The 19,672-nt window shown below is 31.5% G+C and overlaps 1 protein-coding gene across 2 annotated transcripts in view; it reads right to left on the minus strand.

The window, feature by feature from the left end:
* The window catches only part of LOC143256628 (furin-1-like), a 145,006-nt gene extending 125,558 nt beyond the window's left edge, over positions 1–19,448 (minus strand). For both annotated transcript variants that reach the window (XM_076514100.1, XM_076514090.1), the window contains exons 1-4: positions 19,238–19,448; positions 17,889–17,922; positions 16,548–16,852; positions 3,418–3,522 (exon numbers count right to left, since the gene is read on the minus strand). In XM_076514100.1, the coding sequence (XP_076370215.1) occupies positions 3,418–3,522; positions 16,548–16,838 (396 nt within the window). In that variant the 5' untranslated portion in view covers positions 16,839–16,852; positions 17,889–17,922; positions 19,238–19,448. The remainder of the gene's footprint in view (positions 1–3,417; positions 3,523–16,547; positions 16,853–17,888; positions 17,923–19,237) is intronic.
* Positions 19,449–19,672: the final 224 nt, after the last annotated feature.

Below are 19,672 nucleotides of genomic sequence, written 5' to 3' on the forward strand. Positions count from 1 at the left end.
TGCAGTTATGATCCATACAGAAATCATCTGCAAAGAAAAGTGGCATACCAAGGTAAAAGTGGTACACAAGTGAGGGAAACCACATTACATCTAGAAAAGATATGCTCTTCATCCAGAACCTAGTTCCTGTATCAAGGATGGAATAGTACATGAGTAATCATCATTACAGGCTGGCCTCAACCAGATATCCAAAGTTCTACAACTCAGGGTTGGAATTAAAAGCTTCAGTCTCTATATCCCTTGTTGGTGGCTACAGCTGTTGGACCACAACGTTACATTTTTGACTGGAAACTAACCTGAAGCCATAGAGTGATGTGTTTCACACCACTGGAATCATAATAAGAAAGTAAGCAACAATGAAATGGATAAACATCCTCTTCCACCTAACAAAGTCCGATAGGCAACAACCGAGGCTGGGAATGATGGGATCATGTATGCTGTACTCAAACAAAGAATAGAACTCATCTGGTTCGGAATTATGAACATTCATCCCCATTTCCCAATCAAGTGAGCAAGGAGTATTCCACTTGTCCCTTTAATTATGGAGAGAACGTGGAACCTATGCTCAACCAAAGGCCCAGAATGGAACCACTTTGTGTTTGGAATCATGAAGAGATAGTGGACTTCCTTCTGTAAACAACACTGATCAAAAAGAAAGTCCATACAAACCTCAACTGGATAAATTATTGTCAATCTGAACAGAAATTACAAGTAGGCTCCCATGAAGGCTGGTGGCACTCCTACAGACATTTGGGAAAAAAATTCAAGGACCTGAGTAGAAAGACCCCAACTTAGCCCTCTTCTCCAAGAGTGAAGGAACATACTCTAAAACTCAGGAAAAAAAGCTTATGTCCACCAATCCAGTGATTGTAAACCAGGTGTGGTAACAACTCTCTAGTTCCACTAGTAGAGTCTGGGAAGTAAAGCACATTGGAGAGTCCTAAAGAACAGTGCTCTGGGAACAGTGCAATAGGTGAACCAAGTTCCCTACATTTTTCAGGGTAAACTGACCCCAATTCATAAAAACTGATGATCAGTAGGATCAGGCAGAATCCCCTTTAGCTTTACTCATGAGAGTCCATGAGTGGCAATCTACAATAATATGGTAATACCAGCTGGTAAGTTCCTAAATCATCTTATGGAACACTCACTTTCACAGAGCCTATTGCAACCAGTAGTAAGAAGAATCAAATTGGTTGCTATCATGTAACTGGACTGAGATAATCACACTAGTCTGGGCAAGATGTAAAGGATCCTAGAAAATCAAGAGGCAAGATTACCCTCTCCTCCTCATAATCCAGCATATGTTAAAACTGGCCATGGGATAAGGGAAAATTCCAAGAAGCTGCCCGAGCATGTAAAGAATACAAGAGAAAATCACTGGGTGGCATCTACATATTGGCCCATAAAATGTTCAGCAAAAGAAAAATGTGTTAAGTATTCTAAGATTTAATTCAGATGATACCCACCTATAAAGACCAAATATGCAAAAGAGATATTTAAGAATCCACCTCCAAGGTAATGGGGAAAATCAAGGGAAACTGAAGGTTCCCAATGTATACACAGTCAAGACAATCACCACAAAAGGATGTAAAGCAAGTTGCATAACACTTCCAAGCCTGAAAGGCCAAAACAAATTACCAGATTATAACCAACTGCAGAAGTGAAAAATAGATGGCAAAAGAATTGCAAAAACAGATATATCCTCTTCCCTAGTTCCCATAGACTTAGAAAGAAAGGACCTATCAGGATATAATAGGACCTAAGGTGAAAAAGTCCTACAAACACGACAATTACTCCACCTTATGACATAAACATACCAGCAACCAAAAAAAAAAAACTTCCACCAGAAGGTGAAAAACCAAGGTAAACACACAGGCAGGTCTTATCTATTTTGTCACATAATAAAACAGTAAATCTCCCAGCCTGAACTAGAAGAATCAAGAAGGAGGAATAAACTAAATGTTCCCATCCTTTCACCAACAAGGGAGGAGTAGACTCAAAGGAAACAAAGAAAATCCCCAAAATCTAAGAAATCAAAATGATTAATAAAAGCAAAGAAGCAGGAGGTGGATCCAAACTGAATCAGTGAGAAGCCAACTTAGGAAGAAAAGGCATTAGAAAATAGAATACAAAATCTCCTCAGAATAAAAAAGTAAATTCATAAATCCCAGGAGAGAATGCCCCAGACAAAAGGAACTTCTCCATCTCTCAGTGGATAAAAATATGGAAAGCTCCAACTTAAAATGCCCTCCCCCAACCATAGAGAGATGCTAGATAACAAAAGAGGAGAACAAGAAACTGGATTAGCCAATTTATTGACAAAAGTAATATGGAAATTTAAACCCACAAATGTCACATCCAATTAATTCTTTTTTTTAATTTGGAAATTATAATTATATTGAAATTCACAAGGCTGTATGAAAATCACTATCCATAAGGAAATTACTTGCAACACTTCATCAGCAAAAACTGTGGACAACACTGTAAATAAAAAATGTTTACATTAAATAAATGAGGTGTTTATATACACAAATCAAAATGTCCTGGTACAAGGATAGAGGGCACTTTGATAAGGGTGGAAGAATCTGCAAATAAAATATTGTCCAGGTCATTTAAGTAGGGTATAAAAGACTGGAGTATACAAGCCCAATGTTTAAATAGGCAAAGCCAATGTCAAAGAATAGCTATATTGTCAGTGGAAGGTAAGTAACTTTTGGAACATACATTCTTAAGACAGCTAGTATATGCCCAGTAATGGTCAGCTGCAAACTTTTTTTTTAAATTTGAAGATGACCTAAGAAGGTCAAAATATTTTATGTACTTAATTTGAATTAAAATTTTAATACCCATATCAGCTATCTATAAAATTCATTTTTACTTCAAGTGGGTTTCTCATCATCATGTTTTGGAATATAATTTCTATTATAACAAACAAAATTTATCAGCAACAGGTGGATTAACTTGATAAGACAATTTATTAATTTTCAGTGCTAATTCTGTAATTAGCATTAAAAATAATGTGGACTGGCACTGAAATAATTTATCAGTACAATACAAAAAACAAACTTTTAATGTAGGTAACAGATTTGTAGGAAAAACCAATGTAAAAAATACACAAGCTCAAATCAAAATGAAGAAATACAGGTTAAAGCAGCAAAAAAACAATTGCTTTTTTTTACAATTAGAAAAATAGATTAGGAAAACTGACCATTACACTCCAGATATGTAGGTAATTTTTTTTTATTTAAACCAATGTTTCACCTTTGCAGCTTCCCCAGGGTTAATATCCTTATACATGTGGAGTTTAAAAGTCATTTTTTTCTAAATCTTTCTACCAAAATATCTAAATTCCTGAGTATGCATAGAAAAATAAAACATGCAAGAACAATGGAGAATTTTAGATTCTTACCTTACCTTAGAATTTGAACTAATTTGCCTATAGTGGGGATGATTAAATTCTAGAGATCTTTTTGCTATATGCTGATGTTCAAGCAAATAATAATCAGTCAGACTACCAATCTGCAAGAAACCAAAGATTATTCTTGATTATTCACCAGCCTTCTTGTTTAAATATCCATCATCATTTATACCTAAAAACATATTGTGCTTACTTTCATAAAACATTTTAACATCTTAATACATAAAACCACCATGAGAAATAATAAAAATACAAATATTGCAGACTACACTTGTAGCACAATTTATTTAAAGGTAAATTATCTTATTTATTTCAAAAACAAAAATAATGTGTTTCTAAAAAATAAAATAATAGTTTTGTAAAAACATTGAAGGAAAAACAATTTCAAAATGGAATAACATTCTAGTTTTTGTTTCACAAAATAAAACTAGAAATTATTTAAGACCAATAAAAAACATAAAAACAAAGTATAAAAATGGTTAACATACACATATAATTTAAAGACAAAAAGAGACCTGTTGGTCCATCTAGACCATCTCCTTTACAATACAAAATTAAAATTAAAATAAATCACTCAAAGTCAGTCCTAATTACTCAAATATTTATCAAGCCTTTTTTTAAATTAACTGCATCCACCACATTTGAAGAAAATACATTCAAAGAGCAAATCATACTGTTAGAAAAATCAAACTTTTTCAGCTGAAGATGACTGACAAAATTTACACTTGTCCCCCATAATCTTATCACTCTCATCAAGTACAAAAAAAATTGATGAATCTATACTATTAATTATCTTAACAATCTTCAGAATCTCAGCCAGATATTCTCAAACTCTTCTTTTCCTCAAAAGAAAACTTTGGAGACCTTAGACTATTGTTGCATGGCAACATTTGCATTTCAGATATCATTCTAATAGCCTTCCTCTGAGCCCTTTTCAACAACTCAATATCCATTCTAAATTAAGGAATCCAAAATCAAAACTACAGATCAATTGAACAGAAAACCAAGATCCTCTTCTTCCCTAAACTGTTAAGATTATTCCCATCAAAACTGTAAATATAATTCAAACTGTGATATCCTATGTGCATTACCTAGCAATTATTATAACCAAAAGTCATTTGTCATTTATTCACTTACTTACCTAACAATCTAAGTCCCTTTCTAGAGTAACAGCATCCTCTTCACAGCCAGCAACACTCATAACTTTATCAACAAATGTAAAGAACTTAGTGACCATTCCTTCCCCAATATAATTGATGTAAATCAAAAACAAAAGTTGGGAGATTTTGTTTTACCCTAGTTTAGTACACTATTTAAGAAACACTCATAATTCATGAACTTTTTGTGAAACCTGCCTGGAACTACCGTGACAATGAGTCAGAATTTCTGAGTTTTTGTTTTCTTGTTGAGATGGAAAATAGGTCAAATTCAAAGCTAACCTGCAAATATAAAATAGCAAAATGTCCAAGGTACTAAGAGTGTAGAGGGACTGGGTGCAGTTATGATGGAACATCAGTTGCCCAAAAATTTAGCCATAAGAAAGGTCAGATAATCTTCAACAGAAGAGATAATGTAAAGGGCCTAAAGATAATTATATCTGTGTACAGGAACAGTAAATTTTAGAATGTATCAGATGACTTTCCCCTCAAATGGAGAATAAAACAAAGGCAATTCAGCAAAGTGAGAATCTTGACAACAAGAATGAGGTGAAATATTCAAGCTAAGTAAGGAACAGAGAATACAAAGGCTTTTTCTAAGTAAAGTGCAAGAATACCACCAAAACAAGCGGAGAGAGATGTGCTAAAATAATGGCAAAATAGCATGACCATGGTGTGTGAGTGGTCCATTTTGGAAGAGCAGAAACACCTTAATGACTCCTCAAATAAAGAAAACATAGGCTCCTGGATTGCTGTATCTGATCAAATACCTCACCACCTACCAAACTAATCATACTTTCTGCTACTGAGTCAGTGACTGCTTGTTAAATTTTATTTATGTTGAAAATGTATATTTTAGAAAAATTTAAGCAACTAGAGATAAAAGCACTGTACAAAGAAGATATATATTCTAAAATCTAAAAAAAATCTAAAGCTAGTACAGGATTGTGGTATTTAACTGTTAACTTACTTGTTACATGACATTCTTAATGAAGGTGCTAATGTAAGCCCTGTTTCGAAATTGCCAGCACATTCAACTTGACTGTATTCATAACAAGATTTTAATATACATTATAAGTTTTCCCTCTAACTTTTCATATTTGTTTATCATCACGTTTCCCAAATTTTTGTCAGCCACATAATTGTAATTGATGATTTTTCAAATTTCAAAAACCAAACTAAAACAAGAATTCTAAGTCTATTTCAAAAAATTTTAAACCATATATATATATTATACATATTTTAAGCACAAAAATCTATACATCTGTCTGCCTGTCTTTTATTGAACTTTTCCTAGGTTGCTGAGCCATTCTTCATAGGATGAAAGTCTGGAACAAGGAGCATGTTAATGAGGTATTTACAACCCTTCCACCCCATTATGCTGTTACTGATCATTTATTATTTTTGACATAAGTTTTTAAAGTTCGCTATGTCCATATATAAAGATACATTCTTACACAAAATAAAATTATTAAATTTTCTGTTCTCTGGTGGGACAGCAGTAAGTCCTTGGGTTTATAATTCTAAAATCAGGGTTCAATTACCCTGGTGAACATGGCAGATTGATGTTGTTTTGCTGTAAGACAATAAACACATTAAATTTTCTATAACACAACACACACACTAGCAATTCTCTGTGGAGAAACACAAGGAAACAAATGGCCATTACTATTGCAAATATACCTGAACTCAGATGATATAACAACAGCCACCAGAACACTGACATAAACAGTCATTTCCTGAATTATACCCACTTTTTATATTGATCTGTGACCTTACAACTTCATTCCACAAGACATTTTTGTGGCCAATGATCATCAATTCATTAATAAAGTAAGACAAATAAGGACGTCAAAAAGTGATTGTTGAAAGCAGGTAACGGAAAGTACTCTTATCAACACATTAGCTGCTACCTCTTCATACAAAGTCACCATGACAATTACACAGTGTACACCATGTTTTCATGTGAAAATATAGCAAGATCTTTTATAAAATGTTTGGTGAGGTAATAACAAATACCAGAATATGTTATGTTACAAACGAATTGTGTGAAAATTAGGATTTTTACATTATTTATCAAAGAATCCAACCCCTCCTCCCATATTTTTGAGTTAATAACCCAAAGAAAGAACAAGTACATCAGCTTGTCAAAAAAGATTTAAGAATCAGTATTTTGTAATTTTCTGACATTTATTTTCTGTACTTCATGAAGAATTTTTTTTTAAATGCTAAAATGTTTAGTTCTTAGTAGATCCAAGGATTTTTGTACCTGAACAATGTATGTTTACTTTTTTTAGAACTTTTCTCCCAATCTAAAAAAAAAAACTTTAAATTTCCTGGGGAACTATCACACATTTAGAATATATTATTCATTTTCTTAACTTTCAAGCATTTTCCTTGTTGTTTTTTAAATTTTTCTGCAAGTAAATTGCCATCTTTAATTGTCACATTGAGTAGCTTGATCATTTACCAATGCAGCACAGTTTTGGAAGCAACAAACAATAAGGAAATTAATTATTAGTGATGAACTTTACAATGACCCAAATACTACAGGTCAAAACATACATTGTAATAATTAAAATCAGAACTTGTCTACTGTAAAAATTGCTGTTAGTGTATTTTTGATTGCAGAGAGCATGAATTAAATTTTTCACATCTTTATAGAGTAACCACAATGGCTAAATAAGTTGTTTATGGTTTTGAGGGAAAGTTGCTTCTTGGAAGATCTTTAGCATTGTCAAAAAGAATTCAATGGAATGTTCTGAGAAGCCTTTTATACTTTCTTCAGAGGCTCTTTTCATTTATGTTTGACTGTTACATTATATATGTTTGAAGCTACAGCAATTTCATTGATAAGTCAATATGAGATGATCTTAGTCAGGTTCAGTGTCTGTAAATATCCTAATGACTAATACTTATTTATTAAATATTATTTTCACATTTACAATATTCAAACCCTGCTCATGGATACCTATTTCTAATTGTGATATGTTTTGACTACATTAATTCTGAGCTGGTTAAGAAACAATTGGGAAGTTTAAAAAATGATAAGGTTCCTGAGTCAGACAGTATTTCCCGAAGGGTTTTGAAGGATGATAAAGACTGGATATGTGATCCACTTTTACTACTATTTTTTGTCAGTACTTGAATAGTGGGAAGGTACCAAAGGACTGCATGCTAGCTAATGTAACTTCTCTTTTCAAGAGAGATGATAAAAATTATCCCAGCAATTAAAGACCCATTGGCTACGGGAAAAGTTTTCACAAATTTGCAAATTCATTTAACAAAGTTTAGAATTTCATTGGATAGTCAACATGATTTCACTTAGGGAAAGTCTTGCCTTACAAATCTGTTGACATTCTTTGAAATGATTGCTGCTTATGTAGATGAGGGAAAGGGTACAGATTTAACATATCTGGTTTTTTGGAAAGTATATGACAATGTGTCACATAAAAGGCTTGCAAAAAAAACTTCTCTATAGGTGTGACAAATAAGTTAGCAAACTGGACAGAAAAGTGGCTGGATGGAAGAAAGCAGAGGGTTGTTACAAATGGAGTTCAATCAAACTGGATTACTGTCACAAGTGGAGTACCTCAGAGTTCAGTCTTAGAACCTCTGCTCTTTTTTTCTTTTTTTTTTACTTAAATCAATGACACAGATGAAGGAATAGTCAATAAATTACTTATATTTACAAGTACTAAGATACTAGATGTTGCTAGCTGTGAAGAGAATGCTGCTGAATTACAAAAGGATTTTGATCATTTAGTGACTTAAGAAAATAAACAGAATGTGGGTTATCATAATTTGAATAAAAAGTATAATTAGGCCACATTTGGAATACAGTGTTCAGTCACAGGCTCCTTACCAAAGGAAAGACACTAAAATGTTAAAAAAGAGTTCAAAGAAGGGTTACTATAAAGGTTCCTGAAATGAAATGGTTGTAATATGAGGAGAGGGTGAAATCTCTCAAACTCTTTTCTCTTGAAAAAAAGAATTAAGGGGAATTTGATTGAGGGGTTTAAGATTGTGAAGGGTCTTTGACTGTGTTAATGCATCATCTTGTTTCAATTTAACATTTATATTTAAATATAAATTTTAGTAAGATACAAGACATCTTCAACTGAAACAGTTTCATCTTTCTAAGAGACTTTTGGAATGGGTTGTCTTTGGATGTTGTAGAGGCAATAAATTTAAGCAAGTTCAAGAAAAATGTGAAATATATAAATGATAACAGATTACTTTAAAAAATAAAAAACCTTAGTTATTATAATTCAGTTTAGAAGACAGAACAGCCAAGTGGGCCAACATGTTGAATTAGATTTTAAATATAAATCTGTAAAAGATCACGAGATACACATTTTCACACACCCGATGTGAAAGGGTTAAGCATGCACTAGTAATTTCAAGTAATACTAAAGCAGTACCTATACAAATCAGTTTCCTTTAGGGTAAATTACTGACCAATCATTAACAAATGAGTATTTTGATAGGTGGGTTTGAAAACTTATGTATGTTCATGCATAAATCTTTTCCTATCCTATTACCTTTTTTTCAGTTTTAAAGTAAATTGATCCATGTTCAAAATTGTATGCATTGTACCAATCATTTTTTGAGTAATTTTTGGCTAATAAACTCTACTGCTTTGAATTTGAGTAATAATAGCTGTATTGCTAAATTTTTCTTTACAGATAACTCTTTTCATAAAAATAATAAAATAAGAGGTAAACAAAACAATTAATTAAAATGAGTTGATTTTTCAGAATTTTGTGGTAACTTAGATATTTTTTATTCTGGTATTAGTTTACATAAATTATTTTTCAAAAATGATTTATCAACTTAATCTTCTTAAAATAAGAGCATTAATTAATAAAAAAATTCAATTTTTGAAACAATCAGACATTGCAGATACTTGTTGATGTTATAAAATATCAATTAAAAGTCAATGATTTATTAAGAACTGAAAAACAGAAAATGCAAGTTAAACCTTCATATTTGGTAATTAATTTTAAACAAAGTATTCAATGCCTTGCAGATTTCTAAACTTATTCATCAATCTATAAAAATAATATCGTTCCTTGTAAAAACTTGAAGCCTCTCGTTAGTTATAAATACAACATTCCAATTGGTCCTCTATTATATAATTATATGTTTTTAACTAATTTAAATGTAGATAAAGTTAACAACTTACCTTGTAAGTGTGAAAATAGTTGATATTAACTGATACCATTCATAAACATATTGTCACTGATAATTTCAAAATTTTAAAAGAAACTATTATGTCAAATACTTAAAAAATGATCTAAATACAGAGTAGCCACAAAATGTAATGAGCAAAATATTCTAAAATCTACTGAAAACAATAATGATGAGTATATTTTGAAACTTAATTGTATTACATCTCATCCATATAGATGGTTTTTGGAATGGAAGTTTTGTGTATTTAAAAAAATTAATTTAAATTATCCCATAAAAATTAATGAAATACCACACAGATTTATTGTTCCATCAGTTAAAAAATCAGATTGAAGAATTACAAAAATGTTATACTTTCCATTGATAAAGCTAACTATAATTTTGTACAAAGATTTAAGCATTAATTATGACAAAAGAAATCAACAGCACACAAACATTGAAACTTATTAACCAATCTACAGATACAGTAATTAATAATTTCATTAAAGCCTATAAAAAACTTTATCCTAAACCAAATTCTTGTGCAGATTTTCCTCTTCTATATGCTATTCCTAAACTACATAAATTTTGGATTAAATTCAGATTTATTTCTAGTTCAATGAAAACAGTTATCAAAAAAATTGATCATTATATTAATTAAATTACTTAATATTTTATCTGATAAAATTAAAAATAAGAGACATACTTTTTGGATATCAAAAAAATAAGTAAGCCATTTTAGAATGTCTAAGAATTTGTGAACAAGTAAAGAATATTCAAACACTTGATTTCACCATACTGTTCACCATAATTCCATTAAAAGATGTCATTCTTGTCATAAATTCATTAATAGAACAATTCTATTGTCCTTTCACAGTACTGGAAGAAATAAAATTAGCTCCAAAAATATAAAAATATACTAAGTTTCTGCATTTATAATAATTATATATTTTTCAATAACCAGGTTTTTAAACAGTAGGAATTCCAATGGAAGCTAACTATTCTAGTTGTATTACAAACTGCAAACAAATTTGGCAGGGGTTACGTTTAGAGAGAGAGAGGTCTGAGGAATTCTCTCTCCAACAGGGGTGGTCAGGAATGTTGTGGTTCCTCTTCGTCCCCACTCATGAAAGATTATTTACTTTTACATGGAAGTTTTCTTGTAATTTTATTTGACTTGTTTAAGGTGATGAAGTGGGACGGGGCATTATGAAAATAATGAGAGAAAAAGGGGAGCGAGACAAAGGTAGCACAAGGGAAGCAGGCCAGGCCAAAGCCCGTAGTCCGGCGAGACATCAACTTAAACGGCACAATTTGGGGCCGGGCAAGAATATTGCCTTGGATGGGATCTAAAGATTCAGTATCTGAGATTTGGATGTGGGGGGAAACGGGAGTGCTCCGAGAAAACCCACTTTCACAGGACAGGTACCGATTGTTGTACTGCAAATTTATATTTTTATAAGAATAGTTTTATTAAAAATTACATAAACACAGATATTTTTCCCTTAACTTACAAATGTATAAATGATTTAATTAGGACAAATAATCCTGAAATAAAAAATGTTATCAACACTATTAATCCAGTAGAATTAGAAACTGAAAATACTACAATATCTGATGTAGAGACACATTATCTAGATTTAGAAAGTAAAATAATTGATAATAATATCAACCTGAATATTTTTTTTAAAAGATAATACTTTGCTTTTCCAATATATGGTTTACCCTCTTAATAGTATCATACTATACTCTACTGTTTTGAGTATCATAACTTCACAATTATTCAGATTTGGTAGAATTTGTAATAAATTAAAATAAATTATTATTAAAGTCAAAATACTGACACAAAAATTAATATTTAATGGCTTTAATAAAGAAACTAACTAAAATTATTTAAATATTCTATGGTAAATACAAAAATGTATTAAATAAAAATGAGTAAAAATTAAAGAAATTTTACTGAAAGTTTCTAATAACTATTTTTAGATATTAATAAGGTCATTTAAACAACATGGCACGATTTCATGCAAATAAACACCTTATTGCATATAAACACTTGTTTAGAGCCTGAAAACTGGTAGTTACAGTAGACTTAATGGGTGATGGTTGGGAGTTATACTAGTTTGTTTAGATAACTGATTGGAACCCTTTACATAAGTATGATTTGTCTACTGGGTTATCTATTAGTACCTTACCATCATAATGGGGGCTGGAATGTCAGCTTCATGAGTTAAGTTTATTTATCTTACTTACCCCCAAGTGACAGGACCTTTTTCTTCATTATTTTTTCTTCTTTTTCATTTTTGACAGCAGTCACCTTCTCACAACTGAATTTTCCTTCTTTTTTCTTACTATCTTTACTTCATAGTAAGACCCACACTTCTTTTGTTATTACTTTATAATTGGAACAGTCTAACTGACATACAAAAAACTTATTCTGATATTTTGCAAAGGGTTTAAACCTAAACCTCAGTGTACAAATTACAACAATACAATCCATATGGTGGTTGTGACAAGGAACAATTTTTTAAGTGCTGTAAAGTAATTTTATTTGGAATTTATGGTGTCTGTATCCTTTGGTAAGCTCTTGTAACATGATGTATCATGTAATAGTACCTAAAAATCACACAAAGTAATCATTCTAAATGAATCTTATTTTTCTTATAAACTAAATATAAAATTACGCTAAATTATTGAACTTAAAACTGCTAATTTAAATAAAAAAAATCAAAAAATCAATCTTTCAGTTCAAAGTGTTAAACCTAATTCCCAAAAAGGCCAAGCACCCACCATTTGATAGATCTTAACCCTAATATTCAGAAGTCAACTTCTTTCCTAAATCTATCCACTATAAAATCCAGAGAACAATGTTTTGTTATGCACTTTGTTCAACCTTCTATGATTTGTCAAACATGAAATACAGCGACTGAAATAACATAGTACTGAAAATGACACCTTTGACTAGAACTAGCCAAACGTTTTCCAACTGATGTTTAACATGCCCAGATGCCGTTTTATAAAAAAACAGACTAAAAAAAAGTTCAGATACTAATTATAGATTGCAGAACCAGGACTAAAGAGGAAGAAAAAAAATGTTTTTAATGTTAAATATTTTTTCTTGGTAGGCAATTACTTATATTCTCAAATTTAATTTTGTATTTTATTAAATTTCCCTTCAATTTTCATTTATTAATACTATTTAGTAAGGTAATTGAATGTTATGCAACTATTTACAAAAACAAAACACCACCTGAAATCCAATAAAAGATAACTTTCTATAATTTTCTTCAATTCATAAATGTAATTTTGCCCTCACAAAAAAACAAAATGACTCTTGTAGATAAGGGGCTAAACCCTCATGTCAGACAAAGGAATGCACAACTTCCAAGCATAAAGACTGGGTTTCTGAACATCTAGGTGGAGACAATCTAATCGAGGTTGTCTCAACATAGACTGCCAATGTAGAAGTAGTTGTGAATATTTTTGCAGATACTGAAAAAGCACAAGCCACAATTGAGCTGGTCAATATGGTGAAACCAAAATAACTCAACAGGAAAGAGTATGGATCATAGTCAGAACCTGGTGAAATAGCTTAATCAAGCAAAAGAAACACAGATGTAAACCCGTCCAGTCCTGACTGAATGCATCTACTGCCAATGCTTGAGGATGAGGTATTAGTTAACAAAAAAACTGTAGTTGAAAATTCCAATGAATTGCAAAAGCATCAATTCCTGAAGAGATGCATCCGTGAACAGATGAATCTCGAGACAAGCTGACAGAATGGCTACCCCAATAGTAGCATTGTTCTGATCCAACCACCATTCACAATCAATGATGTTGTTCCTCTGCAATAAGACAGGATGATTCAAAGGATTAGAAAGCATGATCCATTAGCCACCCAGTGACCACTGAAAGGGCCTTGTATGTGCTATTCCCAAAGGAATAAGAGGCTCAATGGATGCCTATATCCTCAAAAGAGAGAGAACTATCTGTGCAGTAGAAGATGAAGACATAAGTAAAAGTCTAACAACTCCTTCCAAGGCTTGAAGCCTGATAGGGGTTGGTTATGCTTGATTTGTGATAGTTGAAAAACACAATTAGATGAACAAGGTATTGCATCGATGAAAAATAGATTTCTTCAATCTGATAAGGAAGCCCACTTTTGTGGCTTTTGAAATGAGAATTTGAGAATGTTGTTCTGCTAATTGATGGAATAGAGCTAGAAGAAGTCAGTCATCCATATAATGATGTGCACACAGGCCCAAGGAATGCAGCTGACAAGAAAAGGCTAAAACAACTCTGTAGAAAACATAAGGTGTTGATACAAGACCAAAAGGCAGAGCTCTGAACTTCAACACCTAACCCTTGTGCACAAATCTTAGAAACCTCCAGGAAGATTCCACTAAGAAAATACGAAGATTAGTGTTGGTAACACCAAACTTGGTCACCCAGAGCCCTGGTTCAAAATGCCAATATAGATTGAAAAAAAGATTCCATTATAAAGCGAGAAGATCAAATAATTGATTAATCCAAGACAGACTGAGGATAGGATGCCAATCTCCAATTTTCATGGGTACAACAAATAAACAGGAATAAAAACCTGGAATCAATTAACTTACAACTCTCTTATAACCTGGAAATGAACCTCCACTCACCATGAAACTGTTGGAGGTGAAAAGGCAACCAGCTGAATAGACAATGGTGGACATGATGTAAAAGTGAGTCCATCCATTGAGAATCCAAATATACTTTCTCCTGACCGTGACAAGCTAAAGTATGCTGATCCAATAAATGTATGGGACAAGGCTTATCCATTCTGTTGCATAACTGAGCAGCAAATCTCCCAGCATGAACAGCAATATCAGGAAAAGGAGGGAAAAATAAAATAGTCACTTGTCATCTTTTCTGCTAACAAGGAAGGAGTCGATTGCTATATCAGAGACTGCAAAACCTCAAAACTCCAAGTAACCAACTGTAAAAAAAAATAAAAAAGGATGGATGTGGCTGATCAAAATGATCCTCTGTTGAGGCCAACCTAGTAAAAGAAGGTGCCAAAAAAGCAGTTCTACATTCTCACCATTTATTCCCAAATCATCTGCAAAAGCCACCTCAGAACACTCCAAAGAGACAACCTTGGTCTGCATACATCTCCACTGTAGAATGGATCATATCACAGGCAGCTTCAACTGAGAATAAAACCTCCCATGACTGTTGAAAAACACCAGATAGCAGAAATGGAACAGAAGTCTGGTTCATCTCTGTTGTAGAAATATTAACTGAGGAATTCATACCCATCTCTATGTTTTTTGTTGTTGTTGAGTAATTTAGAAATATAAATGAAAATATAACTATTAGCACGCCAACTGCATTCAAAGTCAAAGACACAATGTAAAGAGTAAATAAGCAAAACACTCCTGCTGATAGAAACCAGTGCTGAATGCTTTATCAAGAAAAAGTGATGACATTATCTGAATGAGATGTTTTTATACAGTACCTAGATAGAGAGCACACTGAAGATGATGGGGAAATTTCCAAATTAGATTTGTTTACAATTGTCAAATGCAGTATAAAAAAGTGGAGCAAGCATTTTCCATGCTTAGATGGGTAAAAAGTGGAAACCCTGGTGATTGAGAAATAGTTACATCGTCAGTAGAAGAGGTATGCATGTTTTGGAATTATTAGTCTTTGTTCTACTATCACAAATAAGTCTTTCAGTAGCATTATATAAAGAATCCACCTACTATAAATTCCTTGAGATCTTTTCCTTCCCCACCATCAGCAACAGACAAAGATCAAACCAGCTGAAAAGTTACCTGCACCCTGCTTAACCTGTTCAGTGCCATAGACGAGATAACTCGTCCAAGCCAATCTGTAACACAGTGCCACGAACAAGTTAATTCATTCTCACTAACACCTAACTTCAATGCTAGATGTCAGCACCATACATGCATTTGACCTACTTACAAATTGTTTCACTTTCGATCCAAAATGGCATCACAAAAAAGTTACAAAATAAAGAAGCATTAGAGTTGTATTGTAGCAGCTGAAATACTTGTCAGTCAACAGATTAAGATCTTCCAACATTTAACACTTTTCTTTACTCATTTTCTCTCTCAATAGAAATCTTAATTTTCTACTTATTTTAGTACTTTTTTTAAATATTCTCATTCAACCTGCTTCTTCCATTTCAAAACTCTTCTAATTCTCCAAACTAAACCCCAACCTTTTCTCAAAAAAGAAACTCTACAAATATCACCAAGCTTGTTAAAAACTTAAATACACTATTCTGAAAATAATGAACTCTTCAGGTTTATCACACCCCCACAATCTATGCTCCATCTGCTACTTTATTTTTCCTATAAACATAATAGCTAAAAAAAAAAAAACAACAGAATCTGTAATAATGAGAAAACCCACTTGCAGAGAAAATTATATATTTAAAAATGGCTGGTATGGATAGAGAAAGCACTAATAGAGGAGCAAACTTAACAGTGGTGTTCACTCCTCTATTAATGCTTTATCTACCCATACCAGCCATTTTTAAATAATTAAAAAAACAGACATAAAAATAATTTATCTTATTACTAAAGGTATTTACAAATAAATATTTTTGTAAAAGCACCACCTATAATTATAGTATCTTTCACACACATATTAAATAACAACTATGAAATTTTTGTCTACTTTTTTCGTACAAGTTCCTAGTTTTTTATTCACATTTTTCATACAAATATAGAAATAACTATTATTTCATATCAAATTTATGCATAGATATTTAGTATTCTCTGGCTACTCACCTGTCCTTTATTTACAAATCCATGTTCTTCTGCTACAGCATCAGCTACAGCAACTCCACCTGGTATCAGAACAGCAAAATGGTTTGTGTAAATTGTTTTTTCACTTTCATGATCACCATTACAAGACTGCACATTCATCAAGGAGCACAATAACAACACTAAAACTGTATGGATTGAAATATTTTTCAAATATATCTTCATAATTTGCTTCATATTAGGCAATTTTACAAACTCATCTTTTTGGAATTGTTTTTCAGTCCACAGGAGACACACTTCAAAATAATACATCATTTGATAAAACAGATCTGCAAGAGAAGAATATCAAAATAAATAATGTGTGCTGATTGCTAACATAAAAGCTAAAAAATACTGTATTAATATAATGCCAAAGATTCACTGTTGAAAACACACCAGATAAATTGCATACAAGAAATCTTGCTCTAAATAAATTTACAGTTTTATTGTTTGCTCTTGTTATAACTGATACTATTTTTTTAATAAAATGTGTTTTAGAAATTACACTTCAAGAATCCAATTTAAATATTATTATAATTTAATGTTAATCTGATCCTAAAGTGAAAGTTTTGTATTTCTGTATGTTAAACACTACTAAAATGAATTACTTGCATTCTTATAGATAATTTTCATATATCATTTTGAAATTAACTTCTTTTTCATGCACTCTCCTGTACGCTCTGCATAACATATACAGACAAACAAGAGATCACACCTAGTCCTTCAGGGAAAAGTAAAAATTCCAACTCATGCTTTATTTTCAAGAAATTATCTATTCCCCTTTTAACTCTTGAATTAAAAGCAAGTTATTTATCAATTAATTCTTCATACTTCTTAGCTGTTCAGTATTACCTTTCAAATCATTATCCCAACTACTTGTCTCATAACTCAAACATTGTATTCCTAAAAATTAGAAAATAAAATTAATTATATTTTCTCAACATAGAGAAAAGAAAAAAACTTAATTATGCAATATTGCCTCTTCTCCAAATGTTTCTCACCTTAGTAATTTCTTGCATTAGTGGTTAATAAGACTTTAATTTCATCTCCTTTGAGTAGCTCTCTGACCATTTAGTATAAAACAAAAGTATCCTAACTCATTTCAATAAACCTCTTTCCCTTACTACCTGACTTAATCAATGTCAAAAGTAATTTATATAAATAATAAAATTGTTCCAAAAGAATCTCTATATGATCTTACTCATCAAATTATCCTTCATGAAAAAATGTCATTTATAATTTAATCTTTGCTTTCTAACTCAACACAAATACCTTAATAAATTCTAAATTTTCATGAAAATTTCACAAAAGAACAAAAAAACTTACTAATTAACTTCTTGTGCAATACTCCAAAGGTTTTCTAAAGGTAAGAATACACAGTATAAGTACTCACATGCAAATAAAAATTAAAAATAAAACATACACAAAAGTATCTCTTACAAAACAAAAAAGCTTTATAAACTAATCTATAGCTTTCACTTGTGTTTAATTAAACTTGTCTGTCTTATTTATAACATACCTGTTGAATAAGTATATACATTACAAATTTCATATGCTTTGCTATGAGACTTTAATGTACATTTGAAACATTAGCGTACCATAAACATTACATAGTACGATTTGAGATTTCAGAATAAATATTTTATGAATGCTTGTAAGCATAAACTGTTGATTAAATTACAAATCTTTAGTAAAATCTCGTGATGATGAGAAAATCCACTTGAAGAGAAAATTATATATTTAAAAATGACTGGTATGAATAGAGAAAGCACTATTAGAGGAGCAAACAATGTTTCAACCTTCTGTCGTTGTTAGTTTCACAGAGTTTGCTCCTCTAATAGTGCTTTCTCTACCCGTACCAGCCATTTTTAAATATATAATTTAGTAAAAACTTTGATTACATTAACAATGACAGAAACACCAAACATTATTAATATTTAATCATGTACCTATATTTCACTACTCTTTTCAGATCCTGAAAAGTAAGAAATTAACAACTCATTTATAAGTTATAAAACCAAGATATAACTTAATATCTTAATATTCAGTTCTATTGATACAGGTTTGCACATATAACTTATGCATTTCATTTTCACTTTCAGTACTCTGCTTAGTGCTTTTCTAGTTTTATCATCTATTAAATCCTTCACATAAACAAAAAACCTGATCAATTTTGCTGACTAATTTTTCTTCAAATAACTAGTAATAATATAGTCTATAAACATTAGTAATCAATTATAAAACTAGAGCTCCATAATGATTTACTATACTAACACTTTAATAACTCTGTTACATTCATATAATTTATCATTATTATTACCACTTCTGGAATCATACTCCTAGTACACTTTATACAAAGACCCAAGTTAAAGAACTTAGGCATAACTAAATTCATAACGACCATTTTAAGTTAATGAAATCGTTTTCTAAATTACTTCTTCGTTAAATTAAAATTTAACCGTGTTGGCATAAAGTTGGCATAAACTAATATTAATAAATTTATGAAGCCTATTTGGAATACATATCAACTAATCGACTTTCCTGTTCCTTTCACATGTTTAATAGCATCGAAACAAATATTAAAACAAGGCTAACTTTCTATTTCTTATAGACTGATCCAGAATCCAAGCCTAAAATTTCAGGAAAAAAACAAAAAACTACTAAACTTAACAAACCTGTATCACGGAAGCGTGTGGGACAAACACTGTGGTGAATTATTCGCTAGCTTTTATCAATTCCCGAATACTGCAGCTTTCCTAATCTTTTGCTAAAAAAGGTAATCTAGGTAGCAACTCATACAACGTGCATAAGTACAAAGTTCACAAATTTATCATAACTAAGAATGCTAGATTAGAATCCGCCATTGTTTCGAAAGTAACTTGTCCTGGTGAGAAAAAAACGATAGTCAAAATATGTATTAACAGAATAAAATATTATGTAAACATATCCAATATTACGTATTGCACTGATCAGTCTTTTGATCGTTAGTTAGTTTGTTTGTTGTTTGTTTTTTGGAATTTCGCACAAAGCTACTCGAGGGCTATCTGTGCTAGCCGTCCCTAATTTAGCAGTGTAAGACTAGAGGGAAGGCAGCTAGTCATCACCAGCCA

Source organism: Tachypleus tridentatus, chromosome 1 (genome assembly GCF_004210375.1).
Source record: "Tachypleus tridentatus isolate NWPU-2018 chromosome 1, ASM421037v1, whole genome shotgun sequence".
Lineage (NCBI taxonomy): Eukaryota > Metazoa > Arthropoda > Merostomata > Xiphosura > Limulidae > Tachypleus > Tachypleus tridentatus.